The sequence below is a fragment of the Phodopus roborovskii genome, unplaced genomic scaffold (genome assembly GCF_943737965.1).
Source record: "Phodopus roborovskii unplaced genomic scaffold, PHOROB, whole genome shotgun sequence".
NCBI lineage: Eukaryota > Metazoa > Chordata > Mammalia > Rodentia > Cricetidae > Phodopus > Phodopus roborovskii.
The window spans coordinates 71366147-71383613 of record NW_026126418.1 but is presented as its reverse complement, the minus strand read 5'-3'; the positions used below and the strand labels follow the sequence as shown (position 1 = coordinate 71383613).

Below are 17467 nucleotides of genomic sequence, written 5' to 3'. Positions count from 1 at the left end.
TGCGTTTCAGCTGAGGGGCAAGTAGAGGACAGATGCCTGGCCTTGCCTTCTTTCTAGCTACCTCTCGTTCTGAGAGCTGGTGTCTGAATAGCCATTATACTCCCAGGGAAACCAAGAGAAATCCTCAGGCTGGGCTCAGAGAGCTGAGGCCAGCCCCAACCTTGGTGCTGAGGCAGGGATGGTGCCAGACCCTAGTGAATCTATTTCTACAGCACCCTCCTACTGCCCTGACTTCCCAAGCCCATGGCTAGTGGGGGTACAGCATGTCTGAAAGAGGTGCAGCTACCCTGCACTGAGCTCAACAGGAGGGCCAATGAAGCAGGCCCGACATTAGAGCAAATGCTTACTGGAAGTGGGCTAGGGAGGCCACCACCACATCAGAGCCATGTACTGTCCCAATCCTGACACCTGCTAGAGGGCACATGTCCTGTGCTTGGAAGTGCTTCATGGCCTGACTGACCTGTGTGGTCACCTGAGGAACCCTGCTCAGAGGAGCTACTGACACTGTGCTACTAAATGGCAGGCACCCAAGAGTACATTAGTCACCTCCAAGCCAGAAAAGGTCTGAGAAGATCCTGAAGCTCAACTCAGCCCAGCCTCACACCACACTGTCCCAGGGCAGTAGTTATGCAGAAAGGAACTGTATCAGGGGTGTGGCCCTGTGTTCTGATTAGGCCCCAGAGAAGAGCTGGATCCCAGGCAGGACTCCTGTAACTTAAAAACTATGGATAAGCTGAAGTCCAAGATATATTCTTACTAGTCAAACGTCACAATTGTCAAAATTCTACCCTCCCCCATCTAAGTGCGTCTCCCGGCTTCCCATCATGTGAGGAACACGGTAACCTCCTGCACGCCCTCACCCGGGGATGTGGCTGTGTACCTTGGCATAATCTGCTGGGAAAGGAAACTGCCTGCCTGCTTCTGGCCAGCCTGCTCACTCTGTCCTGCAAGGCCTCTGGTGGACAGACATGTCACCTGTACACACTGAAGCAGACAGCACAAGTGGATTTGATCACGCAGACCCTATGAAGGGCGAAGGGCAGAAACTCCCCAGTCCTCAGACTGTTCTGTGGAGGAAACCTGGCCAGGGCTAGACACACTAGGCAGAGAGGGCGTCTGGCAGGTGCACAGACCTGACGATGCTGGATGACAGACAGGCAACAGAGGCTGACGAGCCCTGTCGCAGATATTGCAGCCATTCAAACCCTCACTTTGTGAGCTAGAAGGGTTAATAGCCTGGAAATGCTCATGGCTTCAGGGTCTTAACATCCTTGCCCCAAAGGACCACCTATGCCCCAGCTGTCCCAGCTCCTCTCATGAGCTCAGTTAATGTGTACGCAGCCTCCAGAGTTTCAGATTTTATTTCAAAACAATAGTAAACAATTTCATTTATTTTCTTAAACCACCTCACACTTGGCTTGTCTCAGGCAAAAAGTAAAAAATAAAAATCCTAGGGGGAGGGAGGGAATGTGACTGACCTACCTCCCTAGAAACCAGCCCTGGCCCTGGCATCTTGGGTTTGGACACGGCCTTTAACAAACACCAAAGGAAAGCACCAAGGACTTGTGCTTCAGCAGCAGGTTAGGAACCTCCACAGAGAGAAGGGGGCGGCTTCAGTTCTGGAAGCCACAACTGTGGCAGGGCAACTCAGAGAGGCCCAAAGAGGGACTCCTTGCAGCTGGGCAGGTGGGGATCTGAGAGCCCACACCCAGGCAGCCTTCAGGGTCAACCAGCACAGGTTTCCAGCCTCCAGGAAGGACAGGAACAAATCCAGAACACACGGGGCAGCTGATGGGGAAGGGTGTCAGCACTGCCACATTGCCAGAACCCTCGCTCCTGGTTCCTGTTTTGTTCAAGTGGGATGAAGACAGACTGCTACTGCATGGCCAGACAAAAGGAGCTGTAAACGCTTGGGTGTGCCCACCCATCTGTGCAGGCTCTCTTGTCAGGAAGGGATAGAGGACCAGAGAAAGCCCTTGTGATGTTGGGTTGGTTTAGGGAAGAGCACAATGACAGCAGCCGACAGATGGTGCTCACTCTGGGCCCTGCCCCCAGACAAGGAAACACTGACAAGGTTCTGGAATGGCAATGGTGGTAGGGAGATGCCTCACTCATGGGCCCCAGACCCCACTCAGGACCAACAGAAGGCAAGCTGTCCCACCTGTGGCTCAGGACACAGGGCCTGGGAGCTGACCTGTGCTTCTTTGTATACAGGGCAGCCACTGCAGAGCAGTCTCTTCAGCCTGAACTCCACAATCCCAAAAAAATAAATAGTGTGCACTCCACCACATGGAGTTCCTGGTCTCATGACCAGAGAGCTGAGCCCCTGTGCTCTACCCACCCTAGGGCCCATGCCAAGAGCACTTTCCACCCAGTCAGGAGCTGGCAGCAGCAGAGCCAGGGTCTCTGGCCATGTGACCCACAAAGAGCAGGCCCTCCCAGGGTCCTCGCTGAGGGCCTGACTAAGCCCTTTGGTCCACCATGTCCATTAAAATTAAAATAAGAAAAAAAAAAAAAAAAGGCTCCACTTGGTGACTTGGGTCTGTAGCAGTCTCTGCTTCAACCCTCCGTCCATCATCCCGTCCATCCTGCAAGGCATGGTGCAGGCCAGATTCAGAGGCTTGACCCAGCCACACCTACCAGTCACTGCAGTTTTGTTCCCAGCTTGCGTTGTCTGTTCCTGCAAAATGAGACAATTTAGACGTGGGGGGTGCCTGGTATTAAAGCTGTCCTCTCTCTCTGCTCAGTCTCAACAAGACAGGTAAATGCTCAACCACAGCCACCCTGACCAGAGCCAGGCCAATCAGAGCTCCTGCTGTGGGCTGGAACCTGAAGAGGGCCAGCATTAGGCTGGGCTGTATCATGATGACCCAGGGATGGCAAGATGGAGTTGGGACAAGAAAGGTCAGTGGTACTTGTCTGGGCCTGAGTAATTGTGGGGAGTTCTGCTGCTACCAGCAAAGCAGCTACAGAAAGGTGGTGTGCTCTTCTTGTGGGAAGATGCAAGCAGAGGAAGGCACACTGAAGGGGATGCCAGGGACAAAGCACCTACTTGGAGAGGCCCAGGAAGGATTACCATTGTTCTCTAGAGGGACTAGCTGAGGCTCAGAAATAACAGTGCTTCTGTAAGGTACCTGTAGAACTAGAAAGCTAACCATGGCCCCCAGGGTCCTGGTGTGATGTGGCCCCAGTCCTCCAACACACTCCTCAGGCTCTTCACACCAATGTGTCTGTCTTGAGAGCTTCATGCAAGCTGTTACCCTTCCCAGATTCCTCTGTCAGGCCCACTGTGAAAGGCCTGCTCATTTGCATCACTTAGGTCTGCTTCCTCCTGGGAGGCCTATGGACTGTCCTGCTCTGCTCTAGGATCCTGTCACTCGCTAAGCCCCTCAAGCCCCTCGGAGCTTTACCTCTCAGAAGAGATCACATGGGCTGGCCATTCCAGCCTCATGGCTCAGGAGGGCGAGAGCATAGCTGTCTCACTGTGCTCAGCCCCTGCACACAGCCTGACGTGGAGCAGGTGGCAGCTGGCTGAGCAGGGCCAGGCAGTGTTGGCTACTCTGGGAGCCAGGTGGAGAGCTGAGCCTGAGGCATCTGGGGCCTTTCTGTCACTAATGGGATTGCCCTGCCCTAACCCCTCAAATCCCCTTTCCTCATGGATCCCAGGCTTTGCTCTTAAGCTCATTAAGATAATGTGGACCTTGATGTCCTAACACATTTCCTAGCTGCTGGACACCCACCCTGCTCTGCACTGCCCAGTGGCTCCTATTACAGATCTTGGAAAATCTTTCAGGCATCCTCAGGAGCCTGACCTGCCTCATCTCCCCTCAGAGCTTAGGGAGAGGCTGGCCTTTCCCCACCCATGAAGAACTCCACCTGGGACTGGGGAAGAACATGAGTCAGGAGATGCCAAGTCCAGCTTTGCCCTAACTTGTACTGGGCTCAAGCTGGCCCAGTGTGCCTCAGCTTACCCAGATAACAAAGCTAAACAGTTCTGAGGGTAGCCACATTCATGTGCCTTGAAAGACTCAAGGCCTGGCTCTCTGTATCTGGGCTGTAGAGGCCAGCAGTTTACCACCAGCTCCCTCCCTTCCTAACAGACGGAGCCCGGGTAAGTGATTTCCTCCTCTCTGATGAGACCAGCAGCACAGAGAACTCAGTGTCAGAAATGGAAACAAATATCCAGCTTTTGAGGAGCCTTCCAAATGTGGGGGTAGTGTTTACTATTGTCCCCTATACTCACCTGGCTTCTGCCCTGGTTACAGTGTACTCAAACCAGAGCACATTGGGAATGAGGCTCGTGTCCCGGATGAGGAAAAACTCGGAGATGGGCCTGGAGAGACAGATACCCAAAAGCCAGGGCATGGTGAGGGCATGAACCTACCACCAACCCAGATGTCCCAACAGTTCCTGGAGTCCAAAACCTCCTCCAATGTTCCACGAGACTGGCTGCCTTCTAAGTCTCTAAGTGCTGAAGCAAGGGCAGAGGATAGCACTCTAGCTGCTGAGCCTGAGAGACCCATAAGCCCCCGGGGGAGTTGGTTGCCAAGAAAATGGGCATCATGGCCTCGTGCCACCAAAGGCCCAGACACTGGGACATCCAGAGCTCTCCAAAGATGGGCATACCTGCAGGAGGGGCAGGGACACAACACTGAGAAGGGTGGGGAATTGGTTACCAGGCTGCTATCCTGGGAAACAGTGGGGTGAGAACTTCTTGAGTGAAGATGAACCAAGCGATGGCCATGAGGCTTCCAGCAATACCCCCATAGAGTACCTGGCTCCAGGTGTGGTACAGCAGGTAGACCCTGCAGCAAGGCCAGAAGGGAAATTCATGAGATCCAACCAGGGACGCTCTAGCACAATATCCCATGCTCAAGGGCCAGTTCCTTGGGACCCTGTGTGTGCAGATATGAAGATACACACAGAAGAGGCACTTCCAGAAGGCAACAGGGATGCTGGAGCAGCCCATCTCCAGACCTGCCTCCTTCCTGGCCAGCTCTTAAACTGGAGCCTGTCCACAAAGGTGTACCCACCCTTACTCCCACCTTGCCAGGAAGCTGGGGACAAATGACTAATACAAGAAGCTGCTGTTACCTTCCTGGGCTTAGCCTGTTATATTAGAAAGGGCAGCTAGAGCCCTAGCTGTTAAAAATTCCTTTCCCAGTCCTACTATAAAGTTTCTGGGCCTAGGGTGCCCAGGGACTGTACAAAAGAGACCAATATTCTAGTAGGACCCCAGGTGAGCAGGCTACAGGGTGGGCTCCTCCTCCCTTCATACCTGCTATAGGAGACGAGAAAGGCTGCAGTGAGGAGCCCTAGGGAAAGCACATGCCTCCACAGCAAGTCCAAGAACCTGGCGTTATTTGTTTGATGCATTCTGGAAAAAGAGGTGCATCAGACAGCCTCAGCCCACAGCCTGAATAAGAACCTCCCGACTACCCTTGGTCCCATCCAAAAGCCTATTGCAGCAGTCTCCAGCAGATCGTAGCTACCACAGGGGTCAGGGGTGGGGCTCACCTTAAATACAGGAAAAGGAAGGAATAAACGGAGAAGAACCACATAAACTGGGAGTGGCTGGAGGGCATCCCGTACTTAGTGCCTACTGCTGTGTGGGGGCCTGGGGGAGAGAAGAACAACAGGGCATCATGTGAGGACATGGGCTTCCTCATAATGTCCAACCTGAAGCCCTGGGCACTCAAAGTCCCAGCCCTACCTCCACAGGGCCGAGGCTCCTGGATGACGTGTTTGATCAGCCAGTTGACGCCTTCATTCAGTGCCAGGCCCCCGAGGAATGAAATCTGCTGGGAAAGATGGGCGCTCAGCTGGGCCTCTGTATACCTGCTTGCTGGCCAACACCCAATCCCCACGATCGTGGCCTCTGACTGGACAGTCCAGACCAATGAGTGAACGAACAACCTGGACCCAGCAAGAAGACCCTTCAGGCTTTGTAGAGTAAGCCACTGCAGACCGAAAGAGGGATCTGGGCAACATGGGGCCAAAACTCACCGTGTGTAGCTCCCGCTTAAATATGATGAGGGTCACAAAACCAACAATAACAAAAATAGGGCTGAGGCTCAGATAGGCAAGGAGGTGGCCAGAGAGATCACCTGTAGGGACAGAGGAACAGGATGAGACAGGCCATAGGCATCAGAAGAGGGGTCAGTCCTCTGAAAGTCAGCAGGGGCTAAACAAAAGAGGAAGTCCCAGAGCCATGGGCCATAGCCATGGACATCCAGTTGATGAACCAACTCCCCCATAGTTGTTAAGGGGTGTACTACCAATCATGAAAGCCCATACACCAGGAGTTTCAAGAAGGTGCCTCTTTGGCCCCATTTTACAGAAGCAACTAAGTCTCTTTGAGGCTCTGTGACTTGTTCAAGTAGCATAACCAGAGAGAGGTGGAACCTGGATGAATGCCAGTCTCTGGCCTGGTCTAGATACTGTACCCATAACTTTGCCAGGGGGGAATCTGAATCCCAAGATGCAATGCAAAACATGTCTGGGTTGCCCTGTGGGGCCAGGGCCTCTGGAGAAGCCTGTGCTCTTCCAGACACCAAATACAGAGCCACACAGGAGACTCCAACCAGGCCAGCTCAAAGTGGCCACCCACAACAGTTAGCAGGCAAGGCATTGATTTTCCCACTCCTGCCAAAGCCTGGAGGCAAGAAGTGAGGACCACTGGCCTCTCTGAAAGACAGAAGCTAAAGCTTAGAGTCACGTTCCCTTGCTCACAGGTGGGTGACTCAGGAGCCATCATTCACTTCCTGTAGCAGATTAAGCTGCTTGTAGGAACTCAGGTTTGGAATTTACCGTCCTAGACCTCCACACACTCTCCTGTGGGGCAGGGGCAGTAGTATCTTTCCCACAGCTGTGAAGATCGATGTAAAATGCCCAGTATGATCATGGGCACACAGGACACTCCCACAGTGGGGCTCACAGAGGCTGGGTGAACCTAGTATGGGAAATGCCCCCCACACCAGCAGCCTGGCTTTACACAAGCAAGCAGGTGCCCACAGAGGGCAGAGAACAGATTCCAGGCCTTAAAAGCTAGATGTACATATACCTTATCAGATCCAACCAGGAAAGCTGACCTAGAGTTGGCCCGTAACCCAGGTTCTATTACTTATATTGCCACAGGCCCACTGAGTACCCACTCTTTTTTGAGCCCATGTCTTCCCAGTCCTGAGGTTCTGACTCTGTCACAACTCACAGCTGATAACTGCTGAGCTATGAGGACACAGCTAGGGCCCCTAAACCTCAGAACAATTCCTCAGGTTGCAAGCAAGACCCTCAGGCTTTCCTGTCCATATTGCCAGGGACTCTAGCCTCAGCTCTCTCTGACCCACACCCCTCTCTTGCCCTTGAGATGAGTTTCCTTAGGCCCTCTTACCAGGCTCTGTGCAGTCCTGGCCCACTTCCCTCCCACCCTCTGCTCCAGTTGCAGGGACAGAACTCTAATTCCCTGAACACACTGTGCTGTCCTACTTCTGGACTCGTGCACACGTGGCTTCTCCCACCTGGGGTACTACTTAGGTGAACTCAACACATAAAAGCTACAAATCTCAAAGATGAGACCATCACAAAACTCTCAGCCTGACTGAGAGAAGATTTGTGATTGGGCCACGGTTCATGAGCCACTAGTTAGTTTAGGTAGCTGTGGGTGAGTGCCTCTTTTTGCCCTCTTATACTTCAGGTCCCCTGAGGGTAGTGAGAACATTTCTATGCCCCACTGTCCTGAGTGGAGCAATGTATGACATTCCACAGGATCAGACACCATGTTAAACAGATAAAAGGAATGTGTTCAGTATACTGAGGGATATGAAATGCAGGGGTTCCAGAAGGGTAGCAGGAAACTGGACTTTACCAGATGTCCCCAGGCTCAATCAGGTGCCACATCACACATCCCTGCATATGTCTCAGAGGTGGGTGCCTTCTCGCCTCTAAGGTCATGAGCCTTCCAAGGAGCTACTCTGAAGCCAGGGAGGGAAAAGCAGGAAGGTGTGGAGACCTGAGTCAAGTCTCTCCCCTTCTCCAGGCCTGATTTCGTCCTCTGGAGCAGAGATTTTCCACAGAGCAAGAGTGCAGGGACTTCATCATTCCAAACCCAGAGCTGGCTCAAGGCTTAGCACTTGGGAGATGCTAAGGGGATGCAGAATGAATGAATGAGTGGATGGATGGAGAGATGGTGACAGGCACTTGGATAGGGACCGATACTGGGTAAGACTGTCACACCTTGAGTATAACCCATAACACCCAGAGCTGAAGAAGTTTTTTCTGCCTGTGGCCCTGCACTCTCAGCAGAATCAACTTCTCCCTTCCTGGACAATCAGAGGTCAGCAAGAGGCTCCCAGCAACCAGCTGCTCAGCAACAAGCATCTATCAGGGAGGGTGCTAACAAGCTAGAGGTACATAAACTACAGGTATTTACTGGGTGTTCACTGCTAGAGGTATATAAACTACAGGTATTTACTGGGTGTTCACTGTGGGGTAGGCCCTGTGCCCAGCACTTCCCAGGCCTGTGGTCATTTGATTCACACACCATTACAGAAAGGAGACCCTGTACTTGGAGCCATTGGAGTGATGGTGGCTCCACTGGGGCTCCGAAATCTCTAACCCCAAGGCCTAAGCTCCGCACCACTCTACGGAGACGGAGCTTACGGAGCCGAGCCGGAACTTCAGAACCGTGGCTAATGGACCTTCCCACCAGAGAGGCGGGCACTCCCAGAGGCGTGTCGGATGGAAGCTCTTACAAGTCAAGCTCCCGGGGGCTCCGTGCCCCCGTGGCTGCTAGCCTCTGCCCCGCTGCTCAGGGTGTGGCGCTGCAAATCCTCCCAAACCTGGCCTCGACTTGTACACCCCCTGCAACAGAGAGCTTTCTCCGGCAAGCAGCCCACAGCATAGTGAAGGAAACTGGCACTCCCTGCACGCCCCAGTAGGAGTGCGGCCTCTCTGGCTCGGGAGGGCGGGGCACAAGGGACAAGGTCCAGGACCAGATCCTTGCCCGCCCCACCCAAACCTCTGGCCCAGGACAGCCCACCAGCACCTCGGGACCCCGGAGAGCGACTCAGCCGCGCAGCCGCAGAGTACACTAGAGAGCCGCTTAACAATTTCGCCCAGCTCATCGCCGCCTTACTGCGCCTGCGCGGCGCGCGCGCCGGCCGAGCCCCTCCATGGCTCGCTGTTTGACAGTTCTCACAGCGGTGCTCCGGCGCCCCCACGCCGGCCCACGCGGCCTGGAGAGCTCGGGACTGAGGCGCCGGCTCCCGGAGAACGTCCTCGGGACCGGGGCCGCCTCTTACCTGCAGGGTATTCGACGTGGGTGAGGGTCACCGGCCGCCATGAAGCGGGGAGCGAGCACTGTCCGTCCGCTGCCATCTTACCCGGAGACCGGGCTTCGCCGAGCAACCAATGGGGAGCAAGGGGGGCGGTGGTCCTGACCTATCACGCCGGGGAGGCGCCACGCACCCAATCCGAGGCCGATTGCAGGTAGTGGCGCAGCCATTCAGTGTGCAGGCCGTGAGGCTGGCCCGCACGGCGAATCAGAGAGCGGGGACCCTCACAGCTCTGCCAGTGCCCAATCCCGGGCGAGCGCAGGTAGTTGTCTAGCCAATCAGGAGAACGGAGGGTTCCATCGCAGGACAGAGTGCAGAACAGCCAATCAAAAGGTAAGCCTGGTCCGGAGTGTGGGCAGGAGGAGCCAATCAGGCGCTATCTCGGGGGGCGTGTTGTACTTTGGTGGGAGCTTTGGTTCGTCTGGCACCTGCTCCCAGAGTAGAGGCTTCCGGGAACCGTGAACGCGGTGGAAAGGGAGTCTCTGCACCTCGGGTCTGAATTGACTCATTTTGAAAACAAAAATTAGTGTGTCACTATGAAGCCCAGGCTTATCCTAGCATCACTTTTGACTCACCCTTTCAGGTTCTGGCTTCCTGTCCATAAACGTAAATTGAGGCCAAAGACCTAGTGCCAATTTTTTTCTGCCGTTTATTGACATATAGGAGTCACGGTTCTGCAGAGGAGCCTTTTTGTTAAAAGATTATGCGTCCTAACTCCTGAGACGGAGCACATAGTAGGCATCTTAGATGGAATGCTACTGGTTCCATTAATTATGCTACATATCGAGGCGACCTGGGAACATTTTGAATAAGTCCAGATGTTCCATCTACCTTTCTCTGTTTTCCCAAAACATTACTGAGGAAACAGCCACGCCTCCCACCCACAGTCTAGGTCAGGTATTCTGTCTCCAAGCTTTTACCTATGCCGTTCCTCTGCTTGGAATGGGCACACACACTCCTGCCCCATTTCCTTGCCTAGTCTGGCTTATTTGTCAGTTCATACTTACAGGTTCCCAAGGTTAAAAGAAGGGCCTTCACAGAAGCAAGAAGATCTCTGTGAGTTCAAGCCCACTCTGGGCTGCCTCAAAACAAACAAACAAAAACCATAGGGGCCTCCAGTGCTCTTACAGTTGAACCCCCTTTGTCTACCTCATCTCTAGCTACATTACACTGTAATTATTTCCTTGTCTGTCTCTGCCAATAAGCAATGGTTCTCTGACCTCACTGAGCCCATAGCATGCACAATAAAAACGCAGGTTCTTAGCCACGTGTTGGTGGTGAGCACCTTTAATCCCAGCACTCAGGAGGCAGAGGCAAGAGGATCTCTGTGAGTCTGAGGCCAGCCTGGTCTACAGAGCAAGTTCCTGGACAGACTCCAAAGCATTACAAAGAAACCCTGTCTTGAACCCCCCCCCAAAAAAAATGGAGGTTCTTGGGTCTGTCTGGGGTGTGGGTCTGAGTTGGAGCTTTGGCCTCCATATTCTATGTTCTTGGGTTTCTGATACAAGTGGTTGTAACTCCACCGTAGAACAAGCAAACAGGCAACTTACATCCAAAACCTGGCCCAACCCAGACCTATCATGTACTTGATAAATGACATAGCACAAGTTCCTGATAGATGACCTAGAATAAATACTCAATAAATAACATGGTGCTTATGAGGTGGACTGAGAATAAACCAAAGAGGTCATTAGCTAGAGTGGCTTATTTTGGCAGCCTGCAGAAGCTAGGACAGAGGTTAGTCTGAGTAGGTTGGGGACTTGCTGGTGACTCAGAATCCAGCTCTGGATCAGGAAGCCCCTGCCTCCAGCTGTATTCAGCTTCCCTTCCATCTCCCCAGCCCAGCCTGAACTTGTCTGGGTCAGCTGGCCTCACCTCTTTTGTCACCTGCCCTGAGCTCTCTCAGACACTGCCATTATTAGCCTCTGAAAGAAAGAAGTGTGAAGAATGGCCATCGGCTTCCCAGAATAGTTCTCTGAGACGGGGCAGTCATGGGAGATCAGGCTGCCCAACCCCTCCTCAACAGGCCCACAGAGGCAAAGTCCCTGACACAGAGGGAGAGAATTCCTGAGGAAGTGACAAGATGATGAACTAAAGAAGTGTGGGAATCATGGGGTGAGTTTCTGGCAGAGGGAAGAACATAGATCACTGTTCTGTGGTCCAGCCTAACTGTGTAAAAGAACCTCAGGATACTGAGGGAGGTGAGCTGGGCCATTGAGGCTCTGAGGTCACCATTGCTACTAAGGATAGAGAGCGCTCTGGAGAGAAAGTAGGGAAGTTGGTTTGCTCTTTATTATTTTTTTTTTCAGGCAGGGTCTCACTATGTATTCTTAACTGGTCTGGAACTCATTAGGTAGGCAACATGTAGGCTGACCTCAAACTCAGAGATCTGCCTGCCCCTGCCACCCAAGTGTTGAGACTATAGCTGTGTTCCACCACACCCAACTTCCTCTTGCAAGCAATTTTTTAAAAGATTTATTTATATATTATGTGTGCAGTGTATGCTTGCACATCAGAAGAGGGCACCAGATCTCATTACAGATGGTTGTGAGCCACCATGTGGTTGCTGGGAATTGACCTCAGGACCTCTGAAAGAGCAGCCAGTGCTCTTAATCTCTGAGCCATCTTTTCAGTCCCTATTTTTGCTAATTTTTAATTAAATAAAATATTTAACTGGGTGGCATGACCTAAAATTTTATCACCTGAGAGGCAGAGGCAGGAGGATGGAATTATAGCCCATGCTGCATATTATGTTCCAAGAAAACTTGATATACATAGTGAGGCTTTGTCTCAAAAAAAGAAAGGATACACCAGATGGATCATGCCAATAGTCCCAGCACCTAGGAGGAGGCAGGAGAATCAGGAATTTTTTTTTTTTTTTTTTTTTTTTTTTGAGGATCAGGAATTTAAGGTCAGCCTCAGGCCTTGACTAGCCTGAGATACATGAAAATCTGCCTCAAAAATAGAAGAAAAAAAAAAAAACAACTAAACTAAAAACCAAATTGTGAGTTTGACTTTTGACTTTTATGGTATTGCTGGTGGTGTGCACTTATCCTTTCTTCATTTGGGAAGCTATGGGAGGAGGATCAAAATAATCTCTGTGTGTGTGTGTGTGTGTGTGCGCGTGTGTGCGTGCGTGCGTGTGTGTGTGTGTGTGTGTGTGTGTGCGCGTGCACGTGCGTATCCATATGTGACATTCTTACAGAAGGTTCCAGAAATCAAATTGGATATAGGTCATTGTGTTTCAGAAGCTAAACATTCTTGTGTAAGAATCCCCCAGATAGCTGGTCAGTGATGGCACACATCTTTAATCCCAGCACTCGGGAGGCATAGGCAGGTGCATCTCTGGGATTTCTGTAAGCTGGAGGCCAGCCTGATCTACAAATCAAGTTCCAGGACAGCCAAGGCTACACAGAGAAACCCTGTCTCAAAAGAAAAAAAGAAAAAAAAGAATCTTCCAGATAAGGATGGCCTGTGCAGTCACCCTAGGTGACATCTAATACCAGATATCAGGCATGTTTAGTTTGTACCTGCTGAAAGCAAAAACCTGCAATGCACAATCAGCTTCTCCCACTGGGCACTGACTCCTGTTCCCATGGTATGAACTACTAGTTTACTTCACATTTGACTCTTGGAGGACATTTGGGACCAGGGCAGCTATCACATATGGGTCTAGAGAGGCAAAGTAAATCCATGGGTACATCTTTGTTGCTGAAAGAAGTGTGCCTACCAGACCTTGCAGGGTTCCTTGACATGGCAAAGGTGACAAGGTCAGACCAGCTGTGTAGATGAGGAGCTCTGCCTCCAACTCCTCCCTCTGAGAGATTTAGACCAATGGCATCTTAAATCCTTCTGATCATTCCATATGACCCTCCTCCTTGGTCCCTTGTGCCAATCACAGCATCCCAGAGAGACAGCATTTGTTCATATATATATGTATGTCGTTTGGCTTGTATGTATATGTCTGTATACTGTGTGCATGCAATGCCTGTGGAGGTCAGAAGAGGTCATCAAATTTCCCCTGGAACTGTAGTTACAGATCCAGGCATCCCTATAGTCACAGCTCTAGGGGTGATCTGACTCCTCTGGCTTCTGTGGACACTGAACTCTCCTTCACAAGCACACACACACACACACACACACACACACACACACACACGCACGCACGCACGCGCACACACACATTTACTTTGCTAGATAGTTTTATGTCAACTTGACACAAGCTAAAGAGAGGGGGAAACTTTAATTAAGAAAATGCTTCCACATCAGTTGGTGGTGGCACACACCATTAATCCCAGCACTTGGAAGACAGAGGCAAATGGATCTCTGTGAGTTGAGTTCAAGGCCAGCCTAGTCTACAGAACGAGTTCCAGGACAGCCAGGGTGGTTACATAGAGAAACTCTTGTCTCAAAAAACAAAACGAAGGAAGGAAGGAATGCATCCATAAGATTGAGTTGTAGGCAAGCCTATTGGGCATAGGGGTGGGCCCAGCTCATTGTGGGTGGTACCATCCCTGGGCTGGTTCTATAAGAACCTGGGTTCTATAAGAAAGCAAGTTGAAAGCTGGGTATTGGTAGCCCACATCTTTAATCCCAGCACTCTGGAGACAGAGGCAGCTGAGTTCAAGGCCAGCCAGGTCTACAGAGCAAGTTCCAGGACTGGCCCCAAAGCAATAGAGAAACCCTGTCTCGAAAAACCAAAAAAAAAAAAAAAAAAAAAAAAAAAAAAAAAAGCAGAGCCATGAGGAGTAAGCCAGGAAGCAGCACCCCTCCATGGCCTCTGCATCTGCTCCTGCCTCCAGGTTTCTGCCCTGTTTGAGTTCCTGTCCTGACTTCCTTCAGCAGTGGATTATGGTGTGGAAGTGTAAGCCAAATAAACCCTTTCCTCCCCAACGTTGCTTTGGTCATGATGTTTCATCATAGCACTAGAAGTGTGTGTGCATGTGCACACACACACACACACACACACACAAATCTAAAAAACAAAACCAGAGAAGTGGGTGTAGCTCTACTGGCAGAGTATTTGCTTTGCATACATGACCTCTGCATTGGATCCCCAGTTACAAAATGAATTACTCTCAAAACATCATTCTCCCAGAGTAAGCACAACTCCAAGACCACACCAATTTACAGGAAATGTTCAGAAAAAGCAAGGAGTAGAGAAAGCTGCTGACAGCTTGGAGAGCACAGAGGGTGATAGGAATGTTCTAGAAGTACATCATAGGAACTGGTACATGCCTGTGCATCCTTACTGAAATCCTTAAGAAAATGTGTGTATGGGGTGCAAAGTATGCCTCAACAAGGCTGCTTAAATAAACTACTGGCCTTGTTTAAAGCCCACTTTTTGTTGGTTTTTGTTTTTGAAGACAGGGTTTCTGTGTGGCTTTGGAGCCTGTCCTAGAACTAGTTCTGTAGACCACACTGTCCTGGAACTCACAGAGATCTGCCTGCCTCTGCCTCCTGAGTGCTGGGATTAAAGGCATGCGCCACCACCTGGCTTGCAGTCCACTTATTTCCCAGTGTTGGAGTGACATGTCAGTCACAGATTACACCTCTAAAGTTGCTGATGGGGAATCAAGCATGCACCCCTCCATTTTTGTTTGTTTGAGACAAAGTCACAGGTGTCCCAGCTGGCCTCTAACTTGCTATGGAACTGAGGACAATGTTGTCCTTTTGACCTCCTGTTTCCACCCCCACAGTGCTGGCCCCACAGGTGTGTGCCACCATGCCCAGTTTAGGTGGTTCTACAGAGACTGAAGCCCAGGTCTTCCTGAATACAGACAAGTACTCTACCAGTTGAGCCACATCCCCTGCCCTCTTTTGTTTCTGCTTTTTGAGAGTCTCATGTAGAGCCAGATTAGCCTAGAATTATGTAGTAGCTAGAGGTGGCTCTACCTGAGTGTTAAGCGTGCCACTTAACCTGTCCCCTTTTCAGACAGGGTCTCTTGAAGCTCAGGTTGGCCTTGAACTCTGTGTAGCCATAGATGGCTCTGATCTTCTGATCATTATGCTCAATCTCCTTTCCCCAGAATTGTAAACTGCGCAACCACACCCACACCATTTCCAAGTAGGGCTAGAGTCAAGCCTTGCAAGAGCTTCACTAGACAGGACAGGACAGAATTACTGCTTCAGGTGCGACTGTGATAGGGTTGCGCTCACTGGAACACTGCCCTCAAGTCTGCTCACTCAAGTGCTTATGAAAGAAGCCAGAAGCTCACTCTGAATACACTGGGGAGGAGACAAATGTGGCAGAGCTCTAATCGCCAGCTAAAGGCATTGGTTTTGTAGTGTATTTTGGATAGTGTGATGCTGGGGATTGAATCCAGGGCTTTGTGAATGCTGGCTAATTGCTCTCCACAAAAATGCACCTTCAGTCCTTGAAAAAATTCCTGTAAAGTGAGGACTACTTCATCCCCAGACTCTGACATGTCTAAGACAGCATGCCTGGTAAGGCATGAAGTGCATGTCCTTGGCTTTACCCCCAAACTGATCCCCCTATCCTGGCTTCCAGTTTCTGCTCCTGTCCACTGGAGTGCAGAGAAAGTGGCCCTCTGTGATGTAGAAATCCCCTAACCTATCCTCAGATCTGGGATATACCTGCCTTCCTGGGTCCTTCAAAACGGTCTCCCAGACCAGGACTGGATGGGTATTTATTTTACATGAGAGATGTTTTTCCACCAAATAAAATTGTTTTTAAAAAAGAAACAAAAAGAAAAAAATCCTGTAAAGCCGATTGTGGTGGCATATGACTTTAGTCCCAGCCACTCGGGACACAGCGCCAGGCAGATGTCTGTGGATTCAAGACCAACCTGGTCTACAAAGCAAGGACCAGAACATCCAGGACTACATAGAGAGACCCTGTCTAAAGAAAAAAAGAAAGAAAACTTCTGTGTGTATCCATGCACTTGTTGTACATGTATATGAGACTAGAGGTCAGTAGTGTCCTCCATAATCACTCTCCACTTGATGTTTTAAGGCAGGATCTCTCATTGACCCCAGATTTGTGATTCAGCTAAATTGGCAAGGCCCTAAGGACCCTCTTATCTCTACTCCAGCTGGAACTATGCTGCCACAGTGCTTGGCTTTTACCAGGATGCTGGGGACTGAACTCCCACAGCAAGAACTATTTGAGCCATTTACTCAATGCCCAGTCCCTAGCCCTTAAGAACTGTTGAGATAGCATCTCACTATATAGCCCTTGTTGTCCTGGAACTCTGTAGACCAGGCTGGCCTCAAACCCATAGAGATCCTCCTGCCTCTACCTCTGAGTGCTGGGATTAAAGATTGCTTATTTTGGTTTTTGTCAACTTGACACAAGCTAGAGTCGTCAGAGAGGGAACCTCAATTGAGAAAATGCCTACAGCCTACAGCCCCATGTAGGTGAACCTGTGGGACACTTTCTTAGTGATTAATGGGAAGGCCCAGTCCATTGTTGGCAGAACCAACCCTGGGCTGGTGGCCCTTGGTTCTATACAAAAACAGGCTGAGCAAGCTAGTAAGCAGCACCCCTCCATGGCCTCTGCACCAGCTTCTGCCTCCAGGTTCCTGCCAAGATTTATTTATGTATATAGTGTTGTGCCTGTATGTATGCCAGAAGAGGGTATCAGATCTCATTAAAGATGGTTGTGAGCCACCTTGTGGCTGGGAATTAACTCTGGAAGAGCAAGCAGTGTTTTTAACCTCTGAGCCATCAACCTTCTAGGCCTGCAGGCAACTCTTTTAGCTCCTGAGCCATCTCTCCAGTCTGCCCTCACGGCTTTTGATGATGAACAGTCATAAGGAACTGAGTGAAATAATTCCCTCCTTCCCCAAGTTGCTTTTGGTCACGGTGTTTCATCACAGCAATAGAAGCCCTCAGACAGATGTCCATAAAGACACATGAAGACCTGATGGCCTGTGGCTACCTGGCCCTGGCTGGGTGAAATGCCTATAATTTACAGATGTTGAAACTGAGGACTAGAGGTGCAGGCCACCCACATCACACCTGCATCTTGCCATCCCAGAACTTGTCATGCTGTCACATGACATCAAGAGGGTTCACAGCTCACATCAGGCAGATTGTGACCTTGTTCCTCCTGGAACTTCTTCCACCCCACTACAGCCCAGCCCCTGCACCCAGCAAGACACAGGAAGAG

General features: G+C 50.9%; 1 protein-coding gene across 2 annotated transcripts; it reads right to left on the bottom strand.

The window, feature by feature from the left end:
- Nucleotides 1-1343: 1343 nt before the first annotated feature.
- Nucleotides 1344-9667, bottom strand: Dolpp1 (dolichyldiphosphatase 1). 2 transcript variants are annotated; one of them, XM_051185099.1, is made up of 8 exons: nt 9300-9662; nt 6007-6107; nt 5714-5798; nt 5518-5617; nt 5279-5377; nt 4677-4805; nt 4244-4333; nt 1344-2680 (listed from the first exon to the last, which is right to left on the bottom strand). In XM_051185099.1, exons 1-8 carry the CDS (start codon nt 9373-9375, stop codon nt 2644-2646), a joined length of 717 nt encoding a protein of 238 aa, XP_051041056.1. In that variant the 5' UTR covers nt 9376-9662; the 3' UTR covers nt 1344-2643. The 2 variants fall into 2 exon arrangements, with proteins under 2 accessions (XP_051041056.1, XP_051041057.1); XM_051185100.1 differs by lacking the exon at nt 5279-5377 and having other exon boundaries at nt 9300-9667.
- Nucleotides 9668-17467: the final 7800 nt, after the last annotated feature.

Coding starts and splice junctions, on each gene's coding strand:
- Dolpp1 (XM_051185099.1), bottom strand. CDS start 9,375: ATGGCAGCGGACGGACAGTGCTCGCTCCCCGCTTCATGGCGGCCGGTG. Junction 6,108..9,299: donor CCACGTCGAATACCCTGCAG/GTAAGAGGCGGC, acceptor CTGTCCCTACAG/GTGATCTCTCTGGCCACCTC. Junction 5,618..5,713: donor GGAGCCTCGGCCCTGTGGAG/GTAGGGCTGGGA, acceptor TCTCTCCCCCAG/GCCCCCACACAGCAGTAGGC.